This window comes from Mobula birostris, chromosome 16, assembly GCF_030028105.1.
Source record: "Mobula birostris isolate sMobBir1 chromosome 16, sMobBir1.hap1, whole genome shotgun sequence".
NCBI lineage: Eukaryota > Metazoa > Chordata > Chondrichthyes > Myliobatiformes > Myliobatidae > Mobula > Mobula birostris.
Window position 1 is genome coordinate 15,823,438 of NC_092385.1, and position 25,541 is coordinate 15,848,978.

Genomic DNA, 25,541 nt, shown 5'->3' on the forward strand with positions numbered 1-25,541 from the left:
ACTATCTATCCTATCTCTGCATAGAAACATAGAAAACCTACAGCACAATACAGGCCCTTCAGCCCACAAAGCTGTGCCGAATATGTCCTTACATTAGAACTACCTAGGCTTACCTTAGAACTACCTAGGCTTACCTATAGCCCTCTATTTTTCTAATCTCCATAATATTCTGCATTGCCTCTCAGAATATTCTACGCTTCGATCAGATCACTCCTCAGCCTTCAACATTCCGGAGAAAACCATCCGTGTTTGTCCAACCTCTCCTTAGAGCTAATACTCTTTATTCCAGGCAACATCCTGGTGAACCTTTTCTGAACACCCTCAAAGAAGTCTTCACCTCCTTCCCTTTGTGTCATGACGAGAACTGTGCACAATGCTCCAAACGTGGCCCAACCAAAGTCTTATACAGACGTGTCATGACTTCCTGACATTTATACTCAGCACCCCAACTGGCAGTCAGGTACGCTGTACACCACTGTTACCACTCTGTCTACTTGTGTTGCCACCTTCAAGCAGCCATGGACTTGTACTCCAAGATCCCTCTGCTCATCATTGCTCCTAAGAGTTCTGCCGCTTAATGTATACTTCAGTCTTGCGTTTGGCCTCCCAAAGTGCAACATCTCAGACTCGTCTAGATTAATCTGTTCCTGACTCTGGCCTCTTACCTCTTCTCACCTGCCTATCATTTCCCCCCGGATCCCATCCTCCTTCCCTTTCTCCTATGGTCCGCTCTACTGTCCTATCAGATTCCTTCTTCTCCATCCTTTACCTTTTCTACCCACCTGGTGTCACCTATCACCACCTAGCTAGCCTCCTTCACCTTCCCCCAACTTTTTGTTCTGGCATCTTCCCCCTTCCTTCTCAGTCCTCAAGAAGGTTCTCAGCATGAACTGTGGACTGTTTATTAATTTCCATTGATGCAGCCTGTCCTGCCAAGTTCCTCCAGCATTGTGTGTGTATTGCTTTGGATTTCCAGCATCTGCAGATTTTTTTTTGTGTTTTATCTCCATATGCCATTTCTCTGTCCACATTTCCAATAGGTCTATATCCTGCTGGATCTTTTGACAACCATCCTCAGTATTTGGACCTCCACCAATTTTTGTGTCATTTGCAAACTTGCTAATCTGCTCACCTACATTTACATCCAAGTCATTTATTGAGATTCCAGCACTGACCCTTGTGGAACACCACTGCTCACAGACTTTTTCATCAAGTGGGGTCAACAGAGCAATTGGCAACCAAGAATGCAATGAAAACATCGAACCTATTTATAACAATGTCACAGAACTTCAAACTCTCCCCATTCACCCTCCAGACAGAAATCGGTTTATCACAGGATGAGGGAATCAAATCATAGACTTTATTGAATTACCTGGTAGACCTATAAAATAACCAAAACAAGTTGATGTCCTAACTAGCTTAGACTGCTGTGTAAAGCTTTTAGTTTGATTCTCTCAGACTGTTAGATGAGGTAGTGTTGCGTCCTGCAAGAAGGGCCTGTACTGAGCTGTACTGTTCTATGTTCTGTCACAGTACAGGTCCTTCAGTCCATGACATGGTGCTGATGCTCCAACTTGTTCTAATATCAATCTAATCCTTCCCTCCTACGTAGCCTTCTATTTTTCTTTCATCCATGTGTCTGTCTAAGAGTTAGTTAAATGTCCCTAATGTATCTGCCTCTTTCACCACCCTTGGCAGCACCTACAATGTTCTGTATAAAAAAAAACTTACCTCTGACATGCCCCCTATACTTTCCTCCAATCACCTTAAAATGATGCCCTCTCATATTAGCCATGTCCACCCTGGGAGAAAGGCGCTAGATGCTCTCTCAATCTATACCTCTTACCATCTTATACACCTCTATCAAGTACCTCTCACCCTACTTCACTCCAAAGAGAAAAGCCCCAGCTCGCTCAGCCTATCCACACAGGACGTGTGTCTAATCCAGACAGCATCCTGATCATTCTCTGCTTTCTATAGTGAGGCTATCAGTGCTCACACAATATTCCAAGTGTGGTCTAACCATGGTTTTATGCAACTGCAGCATTACCTCATGGCTTTTTAACTCAGTCCTCTGACTAATGGAGGCCAACACACCATTAGTCTTGCGAGACCACGGATCTGCGCCTGGAAAGTCTTCACTCTCCAGGGCGCAGGCCTGGGCAAGGTTGTATGGAAGACCAGCAGTTGCCCATGCTGCAAGTCTCCCCTCTCCACGACACCAATGTTGTCCAAGGGAAGGGCATTAGGACCCATACAGCTTGGCACCAGTGTCATCGCAGAGCAATGTGTGATTAAGTGCCTTGCTGAAGGACAAAACACATTGCCTCGGCTGGGGCTTGAACTCACGACCTTCAGGTAGCTAATCCAATGCCTTAACCACTTACACCATACGCCTTCTTAACAATCCAAACAATGGTAGCTCCTCTGCACTGGAGGAGCCAAATGCGGATAGGGTAACTGCTGTGCTATTCGCATCTTTAAACTGGTGTAGGCCTTTTGGGTAGTCAGCTGCAAGCCTCATAGCTGAGCTACAGATTACAGTCACGAGAGATACCTGCACTTCAGACAGATTATGCTGGGCTTAGTAACCTGTCCACATTCACAACTTGTACTTATTGACTACAATTCACGGCATATCCCTGCAATCATCTCAAAACCATCATACTAAAAATCACCATATCTGACTTCAACTATGAATCTGTTTTCTACTAAGCAGAGCATTTAGCTTCCAAGCCTTTGGAGCGATTCAGTAGAAGTTCACCAGATCTGGACTTGAACAAGTGTCATTAGATGTGCAATTCTATTTGAGGCACAGAACTATCTGGTAACTATTATAAATTGGCATGGCACACAATGCCAAGTTGAGAAAATTCCAGAAACCAAGTCTATCTAAGTTTTGTAATGAGTGTTGGGATAAATGTCAAAATGAGGCACAGCCCATGCCTCAGAATTGCTAAGTCCGCATTATTTATGTTATGTGCAATTTCAGAAAGTGGTTCTGTCCAGAGTATTAATTTTTATCCTTAAATTTGAGATCATAGAGTTAAGGTCATTTAAAAAACACAGCTAATCAATCAAAGTGAAGATGAGTGTATGGTAATAGATATATTTGCATAATCGAATGCTGATTTTATTCACTGACAAATTTGATTGAAGTCAATAAGGCCACATCTGTCTTACTAATTATGTAACTATAAAATCTGTGAACTTGTATCATTTGTATTTAAATGCCATTCTTTCATTATATTCTTCTTGTTCAATTCTGTATTCTTGTAGGTTTATTAGTTTTTTTGTGCGGGAGGGTTTGAGGTTTGATATTGTGGTTGCTGTTCGCGTGATTTTTTCGAGTGCGGGGTTTGATGATCATGTTGCCGTTCTTGTTCCCATTTGGTGTGATTTGTCAGTTTTTATTGTGTGGGGTGCAGTTGGGGTTTGATGTTCTTGTCGTTTCCTCAATGTGTTTTTTTTGTGTGGAGAGAAGGGGTTTGATGTTTTTCTTTGAACGACTTCCATGGTTTTTTTTGTTCTGTGGCTACCTGGAGAAGGCAAATCTCAGAGTTGTATACTGCACACATACTTTGATGATAAATGAACCTTTGAACCTTTAATATCTAATAAGGAAAATTGCCCATGAAAATTAGCTTGTGGAGGTGGGGGTTGAAAGTGGTCACAATTGTGAATCTCAACAGTGGGGGTCTGCATATCAACTATAACAATTAGGATGAAGTGCTATCTAGGTGCTCGTGTCCCTGGAACAAAAACCAGATGTGAGTCACTGCCTTTAGGACATTGAGTGCATGAACAGTGTAAAGGAACTTATCCTTCCATTAACAAATCAATGCAGATTTTCTGTTTACACGATCACCATTGCTTACCTGGTTTATTGATAGACCATGACTTGACTGAGTATATTTAACGTTAATAGTTCAGCTTCATTTTGAGTGAGGGAGGTTATTAATTCTCATTTTTCATGTTGGCCATAGTGGTTCTGTGTAGCAATCGAATCAGTTTTTCGTTCTTTTTGGTTCAGGTCAATTTCTGGAAGCACAGAATTTGAAAGTGGCACTGAATGGGATACTGCGCAGCAGTGGAGGCACTTGCTAGTTTTTTGTTATTGTTTTATTGGCACTTATTTCACGTTGTAGTTCAGTGGTTCAATTTAATATCAGAGAGTCTATACAGTATACCACCTGAAATTTTTACTCTTCACAGACATCCACGAAACAGGAAAAAAAACCAAAGAATGAATGAGAGAAACATCAAAACCCCAAAGTTGAGTGAGTTTCAGTTGAGTGTGTGTGTGTGTGAGATTGGTGGCCACAAGACTGTTTGTGTGTGCCACACAGGGTAGAAGGTCTGTATGAAAGAGGTTAGCTGTCAGGCTTTCTCCACAAAAAGCAGGTTTAAAAATCAAGACCTAAAATCTGACGCAGAGGTCATTGTCTAATGGAAAACAGATCTCTGCCCTCCTATACACTCCTACCCAGAGCAGGCACCTCAGGCCAATGCTCTCCCCTGCAAATCCATAAGCAGAATAAGTGAATGAACAACAACTTCCTTTCTCAAGTCATCAGTCTGAGCTGAGAGGCTCTAATTGTCTGGATCCAAGGAGGAGATGATGTCATTTGCCCACACAACACAAGAACACAAACTCTCGTCCAAGCTCAACCACAGCAAGTGATTATCAGGCAGACAAAAGAAAAGACATTCTTAAGCATGTGACATCCCATCAACACGTAGAAATTTCCCACTCAAAATGCAGAAGGCGCATTCTGGATGGTGTTGAGAACTTTGAGTTTAAACAAAGCATGACCGTCTCCAAAACCACTGCCCTCCCCCACCTGTGACAGTGACTCTAAGTCCCATATTGGCCATGCAGAGCAAGAGTGGAATTGTTGTCAATACTGAGGGACAAAGGAAAGTAAGCCTGATATGAAACCTACATGAGACAGAGTGTGGAGCGGGCTGCCAGTAAAAGGAGTTGATGCGAGTTTGATCTCAATGTTTAAGAGAGATTTGGAAGTATGTATGCCCCTCTCATCCTATTTTTGTGCTATAGTGGTCTGTTGCTCTATGACTATTGCTTGAGCTAAGGCAATGGATATTAATCCCATATTACAAAGTAGCACTCTGATATGCAGTGATAAAATACTGTGTTTCTCTTAAAAAAAATTATGCCTTTTTCCACTGTGTAGCCATGTTGCATTTTATCCATTTTGGTCAATGGATCAGCAAACATATTTCTTTTAGAGAAACAGTCCACCTTCCTGAAATATTCTTTAGAAATCTGATTTTTTTTTTAGCGTGTCACACCAGACAGTCAGCCATTCTTGTCTGGCATGTGGTGTCAGGATTGGTCTCCTTTTGGATTAACCAGGTCACGATATGAATGTTCCTGACTCAACCCTTTTTGTTTTTACGAAGCCAAGTGGCTAGCTCGACGCTCAACCCGGCACGGATGGAAGGCGTGCTCGGGGGGGTGGCCCGACTCGGATTCGAACTCGGGAGCCTTCGCTCCGGAGTCCGGCGCTGATGCCATTGCGCCACCAGCCGGCCTAAACCTGATGACCATCAGTCAATATTGTTAGCAGTCTCGAGTATTACCAGCGAGAGCTAAGCATGTTCAGTTTGTAGATCAAAAAAGTGTCAGGAAGTTGGAATATGCAGAGAGCAGGGTCAGTGTTTCCAATTCTCCGGGTACTTAGGAAAGGAAGCAGATCAGTGCAAGGGCTTTGTTGGGTACTGAGTCAAGGCATAGCAAGGTGCACCCAGGATTCTGACAACAATGTATAGAATCTATTGCATTCAGTGCAAGGGCTTTGTTGGGTACTGAGTCAAGGCATAGCAAGGTGCACCCAGGATTCTGACAACAATGTATAGAATCTATTGCATTCTGGCAGATGTTAAGTAGCCAACCAACGCCTAGGGAAAAGAGTAAACAGTAGACTTTACGGGCTAAAATCCTTCCTCAGGACTCCTTACTCTTGATGAAGGGTCTTGGCCCAAAATATTGACTGTTCACTCTTTTCCATAGATGCTGCCTGGCCTGCTGAGTTCCTCCAGCATTTTGTGTGTGTGTGTGTGTGTGTGTGTGTGTGTGTGTTGCTTTGGATTTCCAGCATCTGCAAATTTTCTCTTGTTTGTGATTAAGTGGCCAATGTTGGTTTTCTAGGATGAGCAGAATTCTGTGGTATAGATAAACTTCATTTGTGAGTGGTGTGGAGTAGGCCCAGCCCTAACCTGTTCAGGTTTCTGACCATACCTGTTAAAAGTTCAGAGAGATTAAATTAAAGTAAATAATTAAAATGCAGAAACAGGCTACGATTTATGCCTCCATTTTATATTTCTCACTATATATTTTGTGTACGAAACATCAGAGAATTTATCTCAAAATAGATGTCTATCACAGAATGTTTCATGTAACAACGCTACATATTTAATGTCCAAAAGTATGATTATTCAGTAACCAGGTTGTATGTGTTTGAGAGTTCATTCTGCTTGAAGCTTCAGACTTTGTTATTTGTTACCAGGCAAGAAAAACCCAAAAGTAGGAGGTTCCAGTTGTTAGTTTTAGGTGCATTTTGGAGCAAGTTATAGTTTCTTATGACATCACTTGCGAGGTTACCATGCAAATGTTTTAATACTTATATTCTGTTTTTGTGCGCTTGCTATTTATTCAAACCATAATGTCCTTTTGCCTGTTTACAGGTCCTGGACCATTTTGAAAAAGAAGGCTTTCAGTTCCTAGCTAATGTTTTCAACTCTTCTCATTCTTTCCTGGAAGATCTCACTGGACTGACTCTTTTACATCAGGAAACCCAGGCTGCTGAGGTAATTGTTTTGGCTATCATGTTCATGATGTCTCTTTCAAACTATAACAAAGCAGAATTTTTCTTACTCAGCTTGTAAATTCCAGAATTTAGAACTAAAAGTAACATGTTTCAGTTTGAATATTCCTGTAAGTAGCTGCCTTTCTTTTTGTTTTTAGGTGTTCTCCAAATTTTGTATTCTGAAATGCAAATCTATTAACATATAACCTTTATTTTGGCTTTTACAAAGGTGAAAGTTGAAGAACGGGACCTTTGTGTTCTTTGACCTTCATTGTATTTTGTGGAACTTGTGACGACATTGTGTAAAGGCTGAGCCCATGAGACTAAGTTATATTAACTGGCACAGTGAAACACTGGTACTGCATCTGATGTTGCAATATTGGTTAGCATTGGGATTTGGTTCAACTTGAGGAAGTGTGTTGATTAAACTGTGTTGGCTCCTGTGAATCATCTTCCTCTTGAGAAAAGATAAAGTACTTATTAGTGTGTTGCATTGACTGAAAGGGGTTGTATTTTGGACAGCAGTCACACAGCTATTAGAGCCATTGCCTCACACTACTACCGATCCACCTTCAATGCTGACCTCATGAGCTATCACTATGGGGCTTGCACATTCTCCCTGTGGCCACGTAGATTTCATCCAGATATCCTGCATCCTTCCCAAAGGCATGCAGGCTGATAGGTTAATTGGCCACTGTAAATTTGCCTCTAGTGCGGGGTTTTCCGACCCACTTTATTCCATGGACCAATACCATTAAGCAAGGGGTCCGTGGACCTCAGGTTGAGAAACCCTGCTGTAGTGTGTGGGTGGGCTAGAGAATAAAGGGGGAGTTGATAAAAATATGAGAAAAATTGAAAAAAATTACATAAGTATAGGATTGCTATAATCAGAATCAGATTTAGTATCACTGGCATGTTACGTGAAATTTGTTAACTTAGTAGCAGCAGTTCAGTGCAATACATAATCTAGGAGAGAAAACAAAAATAATAATAATAAATAAAATAAAATATAATAATAAATAAGCAAGTAAATCAATTACATATATTGAATAAATTATATTTTTAAAAAATGAAGTAGTGTCCAAAAATTCAATGTCCATTTAGGAATCGGATGGCAGAGGGGAAGAAGCTGTTCCTGAATCGCTGAGTGTGTGCCTTCAGGCTTCTGTACCTCCTACCTAATGGTAACAGTGAGAAAAGGGCATGCCCTGGGTGCTGGAGGTCCTTAATAATGGACGCTGCCTTTCTGAGACACCTCTCCCTAAAGATGTCCTGGGAACTTTGTAGGCTAGTGCCCAAGATGGAGCTGACTAGATTTACAACCTTCTGTAGCTTCTTTCGGTCCTGTGCAGTAGCCCCTCCATACCAGACAGTGATGCAGCCTGTCAGAATGCTGTCCACGGTACAGCTATACAGGTTTCCCCTACCATCCGAAGGTAGAGCATTCCCATGAAACGGTTCGTAAGCCGAAATGTCGTAAAGCGAAGAAGCAGTTACCATTTATTTATATGGGAAAATTTTGAGAGCGTTCGCAGACCCAAAAATAACCTACCAAATCATGCCAAATAACACATAAAAGCTAAAATAACAGTAACATATAGTAAAAGCAGGAATGATATGATAAATACACAGCCTATATAAAGTAGAAATACTTTTCCACAATCATTACTGAATTGTTCTCTGGAGCAAAAATCTCACGCAAGTGCCGTCGTTAGAAAATCTCGCAGAAGCGCTGTTGGCAAAAACACGGCGCAAGCGCTGTCCAGTAACCTTTAATCTATGAAACTGCCAAATCATACCAAGTAACACGTAAAAATACACAGCCTATATAAAGTAGAAATAATGTTGTACAGTGTAGTATGGCTTGCTGGAATCAGGACAGCGTGGAGCACACTGATGATGGTGTGTTAGGCTGAGTCGTCGGAGTTTGGGTGATGCAGTGGCCCCCCACCCTCCAGGCCTCTGAGCGATACATTGCCGCGAAGTACGCAGGGGTCCAGCGGTAGCCGGGAGGCACACAGCACATCTTTAAGAAAAAAACTAAAACAAACATGCTAATTAATTAGGTGCTGCCCGGCACGTAATTGTCGGCCCAGATCAGTGCTGATTTCCGATTGCATCGTCCCTGATCTGGGCCGACAATTACGTGTCGGCAGCACCTAATTAATTAGCATGTTTATTTCGGCTTTTTTCTTAAAGATGTGCTGTGTGCCTCCCGGCTACCTTTGCATTCTCCGCGAATCAGTATCTGTCCGTGGCCTGGGGGTTGGGGTGGTGGGACACTGGGGTGTCATCTCGTCGCCTGTTTCCATTAGAGCAGGCAGCTCATCTTCTTCTGTCTCTGCCCGCCTCGATGTCGAAGGTCGAGGTTCGTCGTCTGTTGTGGCTGATGTGGAAAGCTTGCTTGACTGCTGAGCCTCAAGCATTTTTCTATCACACAGTTCTTTAATAAGGACTCAAACCATCCTGCAAATATCCCCAAAACTGACGTACCCTTTCAAAATTAAAGTCGTACTTTATCATTACTCATTCAGTTTCAATTGTTATCCTTTTTTCTTCCCATTGCATCAGCTTTTCATCTGTCAGTTCTTGGTGATGGGATGCCAAAACCTCTTCAACATCATCTTCGTCAACTTCCACAAGCCAAACTCACGTTGTCCTTACTTCGTTCACCACGATTAAAATGCTTAATTATGTCTAGTTTTACCATAAGTGTAACACCCTTACGAGCTCTTTCAGGCTTTTCCGATACCATAGAACTCATCTTGCAAATGGCTGCTCACAGGCTCGTGTTTAAGCAATGCCAGCGAGAATCTGGGGGAGAGCGGCTGCTCGGGGCGCGCTGCCTTTTATCACACGCTGATTTTTTCGTGCTCTGATTTTTTATTGTGCGCTGAATTTTTTTTTCGTAACAGTGAAAACACCTGAAAGCGAAAACAGGGTACTAATGTAGGTCTTTCATAACAGTGAGGTCTAGTAAAGCGAACGTTCAAAAAGCGGGGGACACCTGTATATATATATATATATATATATATATATATATATATATATATATATATATATATAATAGATGGTTGATCATCAGCCTGGACTTAGTGGACAGAAGCACCCACTTCCAATGCTGTATCTCTTCATGACTCAAGGTATATTGAATGTATCCCAGAGTGACTATGCTACAGTGGGCCTCAATGATTTGTATTGGTAGATATCCATTTGTGTCTCTTTGTTTATGGGAATTCAAGTATGTATCATGCTGCTGCTGCAACAAGCACATGGTATGATAATAAACTTGAACTTGTGTATCAGTCTGTGGAGTCGTTGGGGGAGAGACAGTAGCAGAATGAGGTATAAGAAAATGAAGAAGTGCAGATGCAGGGCAGAGGCCACAGGGTCGTATTAAACTTGCAGATGTTCACAGGAGGGGATGGAGAATAGCTACGAGAGAGTCTTGATGTGAGTCTTGGGCTGGAGAGAAATTGAGGTATTGAGAAAGTGCAAATGATTCAGTGGCAGACTGTGGACTACAGGCTGGGTGTAGTTTGATTTAGCTTGTCTCTAATGTTAGGCCTTGGGTTTGTGAATAAACAAAATTCATCTTCTGGAAAAGATTTTGTTGCTTGCAAGTTAGAACTGTACGATAATCTATGCTGACTTACTACTGCCTAAAGCACATCTGGTTTTAATTGAATCTTTGAGGAATAGCTTACTTTGGAGGCTGCTTTGCAGCTTCCTCTGGTTTCTGAGACCGGTACAATTTGATCTCTGTCATTCATCATAGCGGGCAATGCAAGACTTTTGGGAACCAGCTCCCTTCCTTATACCATGTCATAGTAACAGCTCTGCAAGCCATAGGTTAGTAAAATATCTGTTGAAATGTCAGTAAAGCTGCTGCTGGTCTAGCAATTTCTATACCTGTATGTTCACACATGTTTGAGTTCAAGGACTGAACCTTCTTTCCCTTGTAAAACAACATAACAAATGTATGAGTTAGAAGCATGAGTGGGCCACTCGGCCCCTTCATTCTTCTCGGAGTAGTCTTTCAACCCATTACTTTCCAAGAATGTACCATAAAAACATTTAAAGACTTTGCTTTGAGAAAGAAGGCTTCAACAACTCACACCCCTCATGGAGAGAAGATTTTGCTTCATATCCCTCAAATGGTGACTGTGTTTTCAAACAGTTCTAGGTCCTCCCACTATAGGATTTAATTTCCACATTATTTGTACACTTTACAGAGGTGGATAAAGAACAGATGCTCATAGTCTTAACTTCACTTTGCTTTGTCAGCACAACCTAAGGATGTGCTGGGGGCAGGCCACAAGTTTTGCCACACACATCAGTGCCAGTTGCCCACAATGGTCATCAGGACAACACAAACAACAACTACAGTAACAAAACAACAATAGCAAATCAAGCCCTTTTTGTCCATCCACCCATCCATATCTATTTCTCTCTCTGTCTCTCTGTCTCTCTGTCTCTCCCTCTCTCTCTCTCTCTCCCTCTCTTCTCCTTTCTCTTCCCCCCATCCCCAGGCCTCAACTTCTGGAGTTTCAGTCGACCTTCAAGCTCCTATCTTTGTTGTTGACCCAAGGACTCGCTAATGATGAGACCCTAAACTCTAGGTCTTGAATTCTGCACCCGCTGATGATGGGACCCCAAACTCTGGGATTGACAATTTGCATACCTAGGGGGCCACTGACCCCTGTGTGCTCCTTCCCGCTGAGTGTGTGCCTTCGGGCTTCGGTACCTCCTTCCTGATGGTAACAATGAGAAGAGGGCATGCCCTGGGTGCTGGAGGCCCTTAATAATGGCCATTTGGTATAATTTCTGATGATTTAGAGTTATAGAGTCACAGAAGCAGTCTGTTTAATCCATTACATCCTCAATCGTCATTCAAGATTCATCTACACATTCCCCTTTTTCCTCTAGCATCCCCATGCACTCCCGCCATCCTTGATTCATCAAGATCAATTTCAAGTAGCCAGTTAACCTACATTAACCTATATCTCTTAATCCTGTAAGTCCTTTGTGAAGAATGATGGCCTCCACAATCCTCTATGTTTGAGAAATCCACATGTTCGCCACTTTGGTTCTAAGTGGCATATTAGCCATTGACTTAAGCATTTGTTGTGTATTTAATATTTGAGTAATATTGTAATTTTATTGTTTGAGTCAACATTCGTTTCCTGTTCAAATAATTCATTACAATTATATGTAAAAATACGAGAGCTGCATATATCATGACACAGCTGTCATATATCCATGCCTCACTTAAAGTAAAAATGAAATTAGGCTCTCATTTCGGCCCCCCCCCCCCACCGTTTGTCTTTCAATTAGTTTTATGTTTTGGAGTTACAAACCATGACAGAATTTGACTGTTTATTTTCCCACAGATGTGGCCTGACTTACTATTTCCAGGATTTTCTGTTTTTTGTGTAGATGATCAGCATCTCAGTTCTTTATTAGATTTTCAGACCTTAATAAAACCTGCTCTTTAACCAGCTTTTGGTCACCTGCCCTGATAATATTTCTTTGAAAGTCTGTGGGATGTAATGGTATTACATTTTGTAAAGTTGCTGAACATCTACGACTGAAACATTTGTTATTTGACTTGAATCCTATATCTCCACTCACCTGAAGTAGATTAACATTTACACTATAGTAATTAGCTTTATAACAAATAACAGACCCACACTCAACATGTCAGTAACAGCTTCTTTCCCTCCAACATCAGATTTCTGAATGGGGCAATGAAGCCATGAAGATTTCCTCAATATTTTTCCCTTTCTTTTTGAACTACTTGTTTAATTTATTTTTATATTTACTTATTACAATTTATAGTTTTTATTGCTGTGTAATGCAATGTGCTACAAGTCATCAAATTTCATGACATATGCTGGTGATATCAAATCTGATTCTGATTCTGACATCTGCATGACAGTTGTTCGAGTAATGGATATTCCCCCTTTTTTATATTGGAAGTTCAAAGTAAATTTATTGTCAAAGTACGTATATGTCACCACATACTACCCTGAGATCCATTTACTTGCAGGCATTCACAGTAGACGTGCAATAGAATCAGTGAAGAAACTAAATACAAAGGTTGATATATAATCAGTGTGAAAAAACAGACAAACTATAAATAAATAGATCAATTAATCAATCAATCAATAAATAAATACTGAGAACATGATCTGGATGATGGGGTGGTATATTGGATTAGTAAGTATGCAGATGATACTAAGATAGGGTGAAGTTGTGGATAATGAAGTAGGTTTTCAAAGCTTGCGGAGAGATTTAGGCCAGTTAGAAAAGTGGGCTGAAAGATGGCAGATGGAGTTTAATGCTGATAAATGTGAGCTGCTACATTTTGGTAGGACTAATCAAAATAGGACATACATGGTAAATGGTAGGGCGTTGAAGAATGCAGTAGAACAGAGGGATCTAGGAATAATGGTGCATAGTTCCCTGAAGGTGGAATCTCATGTGGATAAGGTGGTGAAGAAAGCTTTTGGTATGCTGGCCTTTATTAATCAGAGCATTGAGTATAGGAGTTGGGATGTAACATTAAAATTGTGCAAGGCATTGGTAAGGCCAAATTTGGAGTATTGTGTACAGTTCTGGTCACCGAATTATAAGAAAGATGTCAACAAAATAGGGAGTACAGAGAAGATTTACCAGAGTGTTACCTAGGTTTCAGCACCTAAGTTACAGAGAAAGGTTGAACAAGTTTGGTCTTTATTCTTTGGAGCGTAGAAGGTTGAGGGGGGACTGGATAGAGGTATTTAAAATTATGAGAGGGATAGATAGAGTTGACGTGGATAGGCTTTTTCCATCAAGAGCAGGGGAAATTCAAGCAAGAGGACATGAGTTGAGAGTTAAGGGGCAAAAGTTTAGGGGTAACATGAGGGGGAACTTCTTTACTCAGAGAGTGGTAGCTGTGTGGAATGAGCTTCTGGCAGAAGTGGTTGAGGCAGGTTCGATATTGTCATTTAAAATTTAATTGGATTGCTATATGGACAGGAAAGGAATGGAGGGTTATGGCCTGAGTGCAGGTCAGTGGGACTAGGTGAGAGTGAGCGTTCCGCACGAACTAGAAGGGCCGAGATGGCCTGTTTCTGTGCTGTAATTGTTTTATAGTTATATGTTATATGAGTTGTGGAATCCTTGAACTGAATCCATAAGGTGTGGAATCAGATCAGTGTTGCAGTGAGTGAAGTTAATCCACATTGGCTCAGGAGCCACCAAAGGGTAGATAACTTGAAGGATACTAACAACTCCTGAACCTGCTGGTGTGGGACTTAAGGTTTCTTTACTTTCTTCCCGATAGCGATAGCAAGAAGAGAGATTCCAGGATTGTGGGCTTTGCAGCTGATTCAGCATTTAACTGCCAATCCCTAGAGACCTTGACAAGATGGTGGTGAGCTGCCTGATTGAATTGCTGCGGTCATTGGGGTGTGGGTTTACCCACAATGCTGTTAGGGAGAAAGTTCCAGGATTTTGAGCCCACAATGGTGAAGTTATGGCAATATATTTGCAAGTCTGGATGGTGTGTGGCTTGCAGGGTAGCTTACAGCTGATGTGTTGCCATGCCCCACTCTCTCTTCTGGATTTTGAATCAATTGTTATTCACTTATTGATATCATTTACTGCTTAAGCTTTGCTCCTGAACAGTCTTCTGTGGTTTTAAATAAAGAATGATATTGCACAACATTCATGTCTGGACATAATTCAAAGGGAATTGAATTTAATAAGGGAGACATGAGACTTGTGCTTGATTAGCAATGAACAGTTGTAGTGTAAATGGGCCCCTGTAGATTTTCTGTTGTCTAGAAACAAGTTGTTCATTACAGTCAAATTATAACCAGATGTAAGTTTCCAGAAATTTAGCAGTTTGCCTTTTTGTACTAAGGTGCCATTTGTATGTTTAAGGTAATTGCACTATAGTCTAACAACTGAACATGTGATTCATGGAAAGTATTAGAGTGACCTTTATACATAATGGATGTAATTTCCCTACCAACGGATAAATAGAAGTTTGAAAATTTTGAGCTCCTGACGAAAGTCTGAAGTCTATTAGTTTAATTTAAATCTGTTTTTTTTTGTTTCAATAGTTTCAGTTTTCAAAATGTTTACTAAAAAAGACCGAAATCTAGTGCTAAATTTAAAGCAACATTTCAAAGTATACATTCAGTGGACAGTTTATTAGATACTCCCATATCACTGTTCATTAATGCAAATATCTAACTGGCCAATCATGTAGCTGCAGCTCAATGCATAAAAGCATGCAGACATGGTCAAGAGGTTCAGTTGTTGTTCAGACCAAACATGGGAACGGGGAAGAAATGTGATCTAAGTGACTGACTGCGGAATGATTGTTGCTGCCAAATGGGGTGGTTTGAGTATCTCAAAAGCTGCTGTTCTCCTAAGGTCTTCATGCACAACAATCTCTAGAATTTTCAGAGGATGGTGCAAAAGAACAACAAAAAAAAAATACAGTGAGAGCTGCAATTCTGTAGGTGAAAACACTTTGCTAATGGGAGAGGTCAGAGGAGAATGGCCAGACTGGTTCAAGCTGACAGGAAGGTGACAGTAACTCAAATAACCACGTGTTACAACAGTGGAGTGCAGAAGAGCATCTCTGAATGCACAACACGTTAAACCTTAAAGTGGATGAGCCACAGCGGCAGACCACTCTAAGTTCCACTCCTGTGGCCACCGAGTGAGTGTATAAAAAAATCCAGCATCAATTTAATGTATCTATCAGTAGAACATACATTTCGTTTGGACGAATGTTTTTATTGCATATTAATGTTAGGCAGTGTGTGGCATTTCGAATGAGGTCTTCGTGAGTTGTAGATTATTTGTTAGATTGATGCTGTTCAGTTGGTAATCTATTCAAACTCCTTTGTAAGAAGTTGTCATGGTGGGTATTGTGCATCGCTGGACTGACTATTCCAGAATAGTTTCATTGAGGCATTTGTCACCAGGACAACATTTTCCCTGTTTCAAGATTTCTTTTATAACTGAGCCAAAGTACTGTTTTCTGATTGGGAGGAAAAAAAACACTGTTCAGCCAACATTCATTAAATTCTGAATAGTCTTTAAGGACTATTTAACAAAAAGTTTTCAATTTTGCCAGAGCCTTTACATGCAACATTATATCACTTCGGTAGATGGTAGATTTATAAATATTTGCTGACAGATCTAAGTTCCCCAAAATAATTGCTGACTGCATAGATTATGCAGTCCAACCTGATGGCATGAGTATCAATTTCTCCTTCCGATAATCTTTTATTCCCTCCCCCTCCCCTCTTCCTCTGCTCCCCACTCTGGCCGTTTACCTTTACTCACCTGGCTATCACTTCCCTTATCCCTTCTTTCTTCCTGTTCTCTAACGGTCGCGGTCCCCTCTCCTTTCCTGTCAAGATTCCTTCTTCTCCAGCCCATTAAAATAAATGGTATTATAATTGATGTGTGGAACGGCTTTTTAACTGGAGATTGAAGGAAGATTATTCCCGATGAAGTGTCTCGGCCCAAAACATTGACTGTTTATTCCCCTGACTTGCTGAGTTCCTCCATCATTTTGTGGTGTGTTGCTGAAGATTTCCAGCATCTGCAGAATCTGTTGTGTTTATGCTTGCTTGGTTTTTACGCTTTTGAATGTGACATTGAATTGATCCTACATAAAGAACTGGAAGGCTTATTGACATGCATGGTGTATGACCTAAATAAAAGAACATGCAGACATTTTGTTGCTCATTTTTGAAGTTGCACATCTGTTCTTGTATTTCCATTCATAACTTTTTTAACATTCTTCTATTGCAGAAACTGATCATAAATTGATTGTGCTCAGTCACATTTCCTATCATGTTGTGCAATCATAGAGCGACAGAGCAATTTCCATTATAAATGCTGGTATGAACATTATAATGAATTGCACGTGTGAAGATAAGAGTTCTAATAATATAATTTGGATGTAACATTAATCATAAACTCGCAGTACTATTTGGCTCTACTGGAGCCATAATTTCTTCAAATTCTACACATTCCTCTCAATTTTTCAAAATATTAACCTGCAGTTCTCCATATCTGTTGTATGGTAATGCATCCTGGTGTTTAAGAGTAAAATCCTCTTCCAACCTAAACCAGATATTCATGTCTTTTACACTTGTTACACCAAACAGGTTCTTAGCAAGGCAGTCCAGATATGACCCGTTCAGTTTTTTTTCAGAAGTTGAAATATGATTGTGTATTTGAATAAAACAGTTATTTTTTCCGTAACAATTCACATAAAGAATATACCACTTGACCCCACGTAGGTGCCGAGTCTTGGTTTATTTAAACGAGATGGGTTTGCAGAAAAGGATTTGTAAACCTCCCAGCTGTGAACCATTTTGCAGCTTCTTCAATTTGCTGTCTGCTTTTTTAATTTAATTTATTTATTGTGATACTGTGCAGAGTAAGACCTTTCAGCCCTTCGAGCTGTGTTGCCCAGCAACCTGTGATTTAACCCTAGCCTAATCACAGGACAATTTACAATGACCAACTACCAGTATGTCATTGGACTGTGGGAGAAAACTGGAACACCCAGAGGAAGCACACACGGGAGAACGTACAGCTTCTTATAGGCAGAAACAGGAATTGAACCCAGGTCACTGATACTGTAAAGCGTTGTGCTAACCACTACACTCTCGTGCCACCCAATAGCACCCTGCTTTTTTATATATATATATAACCTCCCTCTCAGTCCCCGTGCTATATGTCCTGCCTAAAGAACTGAAGGCCATAAATGAATATCCAAGACCACTGTTCAACACTCTGATTCTAACATGTTCTTCAGTTACTGAAACTACAACTTGTGTTCTGTTCAATCTTCAGTCTATTAGCTTCTGGACCACATATTATTTTTGACTTTTCTTTGTCGAAGCATGTTTTCTTTTCCATGCCTTTCGAGAGCAAGATGATCAAGATATCGTTTAACATGATGAGAAGTGTAAATATTCACTTTTTGTTAGCTCAGCTATGTCCCTACTCTATATTTACAATTTTTAGCTCATATTTACGGTGTGTTTTTTTTAACTTGTGAATCCAGCACAAAACCATCCTGTTTCTTTGTTTGGACAAATGCGCTTCATGCTGTAATACAGTGTGGATGACTTCATTTCTTAGAATAGTACTGAATCGATGATGCCTGTGTCTATCAGGTCGCCTATTTATAAAGGATATTCTGGGTAATATTTGACCAAGTATAGGTGCTTAACTGTAGATCAAATTGTATTTATGAAGACAATAATTTCTGACTGGTGATGATCTAATAAACTTACATTTAAGTGTTGTTATTGTATATTTGGTTATTTTATTACTAGTGGGCTTTAATTACTATTTCGTTTAGGAGTGCAATTACTTCACACTTTCACATTTAGCAGCTGGACAGAGAGACTACCGTGGCCATTTAAAATTAGAAAGGAAATGCTTTGTAATCACCATGTCTGCTGGCTGTGATATGGTAGTAGGGTATGCTCACATTTCTCTCAAATATATCACTCTGAATAATGTATCTGGTATGTAAGGGAATACACAGTGTGCTTGTCATTCCTTCGTGCATATACTGTTACAGCCAGCAGTCAGTGCTAGCTTGATTGACCTCCTCATTGCTGTAGACTTCCACAATTCATTCATGAATTAATGAAATATTTGTACTGGCATTTTAGTTTTCAGCTTGCGGAATTTACTTTTTTTTCCCCAGTTGTCAGCTGCTTTGAGGCTTGCATAGTTAAGATCAATAGTTTAAATATGTTTTTTTTAACGTGATCTATTGCATAATCATCTTTTAAGATGGATTAGAATTTGGCATTGCCCCTGTTGTTGCGTGAGTAAAGTCACCGAGAGAAGTAGCTGGTATAATTGAAGTGGTCTCTTTATTCAACAAAATGAGACACAGCAGGCATCATATTGAGACTCTTTTGGAGGAAGAGGCCTGCTCGACGCAACGCTACATGACATTTTATATGCTAAGGATCAAAGGACATGTCTATATTTACAAGCATCTAGAATGCTTTCCTTTGAAATACATATAGCTTTTAAACCTCTTCTTCACACCCACACTACAGACACACAAATTAATTTTAAATCAGCATTATCTGGCCTTCCAATTAACTGTGGTTCACAACTTTTTAGGAACCCATTGTCCAGAGCTGCATTTTAAATTTAACCTACAGTCCATATTCAGATCTGAAGATTAGTGGCTGAAGTTAGTATGTCGTAACCACAAAAAAGTGGCAGTTTTGGAGTAAAACAAATGCAAGCATTTTCATAGCAAAATGGGTTCAAGGGTCATAATTTTTCAGTGAAATGTGAGCTTGAATGGGCTGGAACACACCAACTACTGTTGACCTTGTTAATGAAGTGATCCATTCTTCATCTGTAATAACTGGAAGAGCATAAGAGATGTTTCTGTGGAGAAGGGAATATGGCAATGCATGTTGTGTATGCTCAATTTTGTGTATGTTTAGGATTTTTCTTTTTTTAAAAAAAGCAGGAACTGTGATATATCCCGGGTCTAATATTGTCAAAAAGAGAGTATGTGTCAACACAGTTCAGATATGGCCCAAGTGCGGAGTGAGAGACACTGAAGCGGGTCAGTAGTTCACAGAACTTTAATGCAAACAGTGTTCGAGGGAAAATAAAGCAATAAACGCTAGGCCGAACAGGGCCATTAACTAAAACTCTCAAATGGGAAATGAAGCCTACACTGCGGCTGAAAAGAACATCTAATTGTTAAACAAATCCCGTGAGTCTTCAGAGTCAGTTGACTTGACAGTCCAATTTCTTTTTTTTTGTTTTCAGATGTTTTTATTGTGAAGCAACATCAGCTAGGTGTATTTGTGTATAGAGATATGGGTTTTTTTTTGTTGGTTATTTCAGCTTTCAAGGGTGATGGGGGTTGTGGGGGGAGGGAGGGACAGGGGTAAGGGAGTGCTGTTTGGGATCCATTCATTTCTAATGACCGATAGATTTACAAGGTCCAGAACAGATCAAAAACATTATCATACAGATGTTAACTACTGAGATGGTAGGAGGTCAGGGGACAAGAAATCGCATTATTTTTTGTTCCTGGAATGTAAATAGGATTAATGAGCCAGTGAAAAGGGGTAAAGTGCTGTCTCACCTAAAATCGCTACAGGCCGATGTGATCTTCTTGCAGGAAACACATTTGAAGAATGAAGCTCACTGTAAAATTAGGGGCAAGTGGATTGGCCAAAATATATTCCTCAAAGTTTCCAATGAAATCTAGGGCTGTGGCAATAATAATTCACAGAAACGTTCCATTTTGTCACTTAACAAGGACAGTCCAATTTCTCAGGCAAGGCCGATGCAAACAAAAGCGAAGCATTGCTCTGCTCTGTCCAAGTCTCGACAAGCGCTGCGATGACAAGTTTGGAGTTAAATACTATCACGATTAAATAATAATTAGCCGACTCATGCAAATTCACAAGCGCAATTGCCGTATCTACTGCGCTGCTGAATCCATGGTTGTGACAGTATAATGATGTGGATCCTGATGAAAGGTCTCGCCGTGAAACATCAACTGTTTATTCATTTCCTTAGCTGCTGCCTGACCTGCTAAGTTCCTCCAGAATCTTGTGTGTGTTGCTCTGGATTTCCAGCATCTTCAGAATCTCATGTGCTTTGATGGTATGGGTCCCTGCTTAGAATGATATCTCTTTATTATGTCCTCAGAGAATTGATGTGCTATTTCTTTTGGACACGTTAGCTATACTCAAGTGTCTGAATTGGCAAGCTAGCTGCTGATTTTCTCTTGTGTTTCTGACACATACAGTGACTGAGATCAAGACAGAACTTGGGAACTTTTTGTGGTATGTGTGGCTCATTTATTTCTTGGCTTAATGTGTTAGGAATCTTGAGAATATGTTCTATACCATGGTTGCATTTCAGTAGTCTTGCCTTCCACAATTCCATGGGAGCAAACTAACTTTTCTCATATATCTCCCCCCCTCCGCCAAATAAGTGGTGAAAAACCATTTGGGAGGTGGGATATATGAGAAAAAAAACATTCCAAGATGTTCTTTGCCTTTCTAAGAAGATATTTGGCATTAACCTTTTTTCCAGCTGCAGAGAATACAAGCAAGACATTGTATCCAGCCTGTTTATGATTTTTTTTAATGTATTATTGTGATCAGCGTGGAAAAAATAAAAATTATTAGACCAGAAATCTTACTACAATTAGTAAGGAAGATGAATTACTAGTAAGCTTAGATGCCATTTATGGACTGGACTCTGTAGTTCACGTTATGATGTGTTTCTGCTTTCTGGTAACTCCTTTTTCTGTTGCTATTTTGGGGATTCGGGCAGGCGTGCAGATAACATGCCTGGACTCTATCAATTTTGTGGTTTATATTCTATGTTTTATACTCATTTTTTGTTGTCATTTGCACAATTTGTTTTTTTCTGTGCATGGCAGGGGTTTGATGTTTTTCTTGAATGGGTTCTGTGGTTTTCTTTGTTTAATGGCTGTCAGTGCAAAGATGAATCTCAGGTTGTATACGACATAATAAATGTACTTTGCATCTTTGAAATTGGTGATATACTGTAGATATTTTAATCTAACTATAGATTTTGCCAGATTTACTAAAAATTATTGACAGTTTAGTTCTTTTACAGCAGGAATGCTACAATATATTTGGGAGAACAATATTTAAAAGAAAAGTTCATTTCATTATTTAACAAAGGGATCTAAATGCGATCCCATAAGCAAATTTGAAGTAAATTATAGCTTTATAGAGTCAAACAAATGTAAAATGTGTTTACAAGCCTATTACAAGTCTTATTGATGTCTGGAGTTCTAATGGGCAGTCCTGCTTTTTCAAGGAAGTCTAGACTTGTTTTCCTGTCTTCTGAATTTCATGTTTTGACCCCTAGGGCTAATAATCAGGAGCATTTCTAATTTCATTCTAGACTTGAGAGGTAATTTTAGATGCAGAGCGGAGTTATAAAAGATTAAAGCATCTGGCCACCTGTGAACATACTGGTGGCCAAAGGGAGTCAGCCACACAGTATCTGAATATCACAAAAGAGCATCTTCAGAAACTGCAACTGTATCACAGCTGCTGTCTCCACATAATAATTCACATAATAATCTAACAGATGGTGTTGCTGAATATTTTTCTATGGGAGACCTCTGACTGCATAATTTTAGTATTTCTCTATTAGCTATTCTGTCCCACTTTGTGATTATAGAGAGTTCATTGGTCTAGTGAACAAGTAGCCAGCTGCAGCCAAGCCCACGCATATAATTCAATGTGCATAATTTTATGAAGTTAAAAGGGTACTTTGAAAATAACAAAGAGCTTTCAGTAGGATTGTGCATTGTTCTATGAAGTACAGAGAGAAACGGTAAATAATGGAAAAGTAATCCCTTGGACATTTGCTAGTAAACAATACCAACTGCAGTAAAAATAACGTATTCAAATGTAACAAGGACCTTGCACTGTAACATTTGCCAGACTACAGCACAGACTTTTCATAGTGCTTGATGTAAAGTATATTGAGGCTAAGCTTTCAGAGGCCATTCGAAGAACAATCACAGTCAAGAATTCCCTCTTAAATTAATCTCAAGAAAGAGCCGCACGTTCAGTTCTCAATCAATTGCAGACATTAAATAAAGTAATTCTGACAATGATCTTGATAAAAATAGGACATGCGTGGGCAGGGTGAAAGTTTATAGGCGTGCAGAGTTGAGGTTAAGATCAGAGTAGAAATTACTTTATTGATCGACAGAGAAGGCTTGAAAGACAGGGTGGCCAATAGGCTCCCGAAGGAGACACTTGGTTTTCAGCTGTGTTATGGGAGAGGTTATCAAGTGGACAGAGGAAAAGACTCAAGGATATCTTCGAAGTCTCCTTGAAGAATTGCAGCATTCCTTCCTATGGATTTCTGCGAATCTCTGACCCATAATCAGTCTAAGTGAAACCGAGGCATTTAAAATGATGGTATTGAGAACATCAGAACCATGCGTCAGGAATACCTAGAGACTCACATGGTAGTGGAAGGAGCAGACAACCTCTGCTGTCTACACAACTATCATACAACACTTGCCCGATCTTGGAGAGGTTTAGGGTCCTTATATGGTGAATGACTTTTATGTGTTAAATATTACTTTTTTCCCCTCAGGCATAACTAGATTATCATGTATGAGTATAGTTTCAGTAAATCCACATCATTATCTTGATGGTCTGCATCATGAGTTTTCTCAACTTCTTCCCTCAGGGAAAGCAATCTTGTTTATGAATCATTCTTAATAACGTAAGGACTAGAATTAGCCTGACACTTCTGAGTTTTCTCTGTCACTGTGCTCTTTCTGAAACAGAATGACTAATGTAAGTGTAGTTGTTTGAATTGTTAATCATTGAGTAGAATTAATTTGATTAACTTATTTGAGGTAAAAGTAAAGCCAAGACCACCATCATCTCATGCAGCCATAGAATTTCATAAACCACCCTGTCATTTTGGAAAGGGATGGGTGTCCAATGGGTAATTTTTTCTCTGGACTTTATACGTAACAAAGTTACTAACCATTGTTTAAAGATGATCTCATGTTTTGTTTCGGGTAATGTGTACACAAAATAATCTCTCCCAGCTAGAGGGTATTTCTATTTTAATTTTGGTAAAATGCCAGTCTTAGCTCATCTCAGCAGAGGTACTGGTACACATGTAGGAGGAGAATTACTACTTCATACTCGAGTAAAGCCTCCCCCCCCCCCCACCAGCCACTGCGTACATCTACATGAAACGCTGTCATTGGAAAGCTGCATTCTTCATCAAAGATCCTCACCACCCAGGCCATGCTGTTTTCTCACTGCTGCCATCAGGTAGAAGGTTCAAGAGCCTCAGGATTCGCACCACCAGGTTCAAGAACAGTTACTACCCCTCAACCATCAGGCTCTTGAACAAAAGAGGATAACTAACTCACTTGTCCATTCATTGAGATGTTCCTACATCCAATGATTTCACTTTAAGGACTTTTTATCTTGTTATTTCACATTCTTCTTCTTTATTGCTCTTTATTTATACTTGCACTTGTATAATTTGTTGTCCTCTACACTCCACTTGATCTTTCATTAATCCTGGTATAGTTACTGTTGTATAGATTTAGTGAGTATGCCCACAGGAAAATGAATCTCAGGGTTGTATGTTGTGATGCTTATGTACCCTGATAATAAAACTTTACTTTGAACTTTGAACTTTTGAACTTTATTCTTACACCGTGGTTTGTATTGTAGGAGTTCTGTTCTCGATGTCTCCAAGATCCTTGCATCCTAACTGCTTTGGTGGCATCCTTATGCTATCAGCTGATAACAGGTCTAGCACGTGGACTGTTTTTATGTGTTTACTCATTGATGAGTTATCATGAAAAATAAAATCAGGTGATTCGGATGCTCTCTATTACAAACAAGCTATGCAAAGATTCTAAAAGCACAATTTTAAGATGATGCTTGCATTTTTTTGTTGTCAACCATAGAATTAAGTATTTGCTTACCTCAATAATTTCAGGAAAATAGTTTAAATGCTCAAATAATGGTATTCTGTTACTGGAGTTGAAGTTGATTTGTATCCATTGGACTGCATGGGATTGCAGTTCTTATCACAACGTTGACAAGCAGATTTATGATAAAATCTACAAGTAACATTCTACAATCTTAAGTTTTCACTTCCTGGCTTTGTATAAGAAAGATGTATGTTTCTCCGAGTCAGAAGACCAGCTCCTCAAAATTATATTTGCCTCAGTTTTCTGGAAGTTCACATTTCTTCTATCATTACTGTGATACTTCATGTTGATAGTCAACTGGTACTTAACCATGGCTAATTTGGTAGCATTCTTGCCTCTTGAGGAATACTCCATGTAATCTTACTATAAATATTCCATCTTATGTTACATTTGAATAAGAGTCCATGGTGTTCGGTATAAGTATACAACTTGTTAAACAAGTTGACAGTTATACAGGGGCTCTCAAGGTTACAGCTGAACTGACTTCCAAAAATTCTACACTGTTAATTATTCTTAGACATTTTAAAGCATTTTCCATGATAGTAATAATAAATATTTTGTCACATACGTTAATAACTGAGTACAGTATATTCCATTAGTTTAATTATAGGTAGTATTAAGGTGCATGTTTGATGAAATGCAAGAATTATAGCGCGGGTATACAGAGTGATAGCATATGGATACTGCAGACAACAGATCTTCTGACTTACAGAGAAATTGGGTTACAACTTCACGTATTGGGCTGTGCATACATGGAATGAGCTGTCAGATAAAATAGCTGAGGCAGGTACCCTGATAGACATTACCTTCCTGTCTCATGTTTTGCTAAGCATGCTTTCTAAACACAGCAGCTCTATGAAAAGTAAGATGTACCTCACTGCACCTGGTTTGTTATGACTGAGAGGGCAGTATAAGACAATGAGTTATTTAATTTGGCTTGTTTCAAACAGATGAGCTGACTCTAAATTGCTTAGATCAAGGAAGCTTGCAGACCAGATGTAAGCAAACATTTAGCATATCAGGTGACTGATCTATTAATGGTGGGAGTTTTATGTACTCAAGGAAGTTAGTTTTTGTAACATTTCCTGGAATCTGTGTCTCCAAGATGCTTTTAGACTGTTTGTGTAAAAAAAACAAAG

General features: G+C 39.7%; 1 protein-coding gene across 2 annotated transcripts in view; it reads left to right on the forward strand.

Moving 5' to 3' along the window:
- atg7 (ATG7 autophagy related 7 homolog (S. cerevisiae)) overlaps positions 1-25,541 on the forward strand; it is a 180,458-nt gene that overhangs the window by 89,615 nt on the left and 65,302 nt on the right. For both annotated transcript variants that reach the window (XM_072280327.1, XM_072280328.1), the window contains one exon: positions 6,712-6,834. In XM_072280327.1, the coding sequence (XP_072136428.1) occupies positions 6,712-6,834 (123 nt within the window). The remainder of the gene's footprint in view (positions 1-6,711; positions 6,835-25,541) is intronic.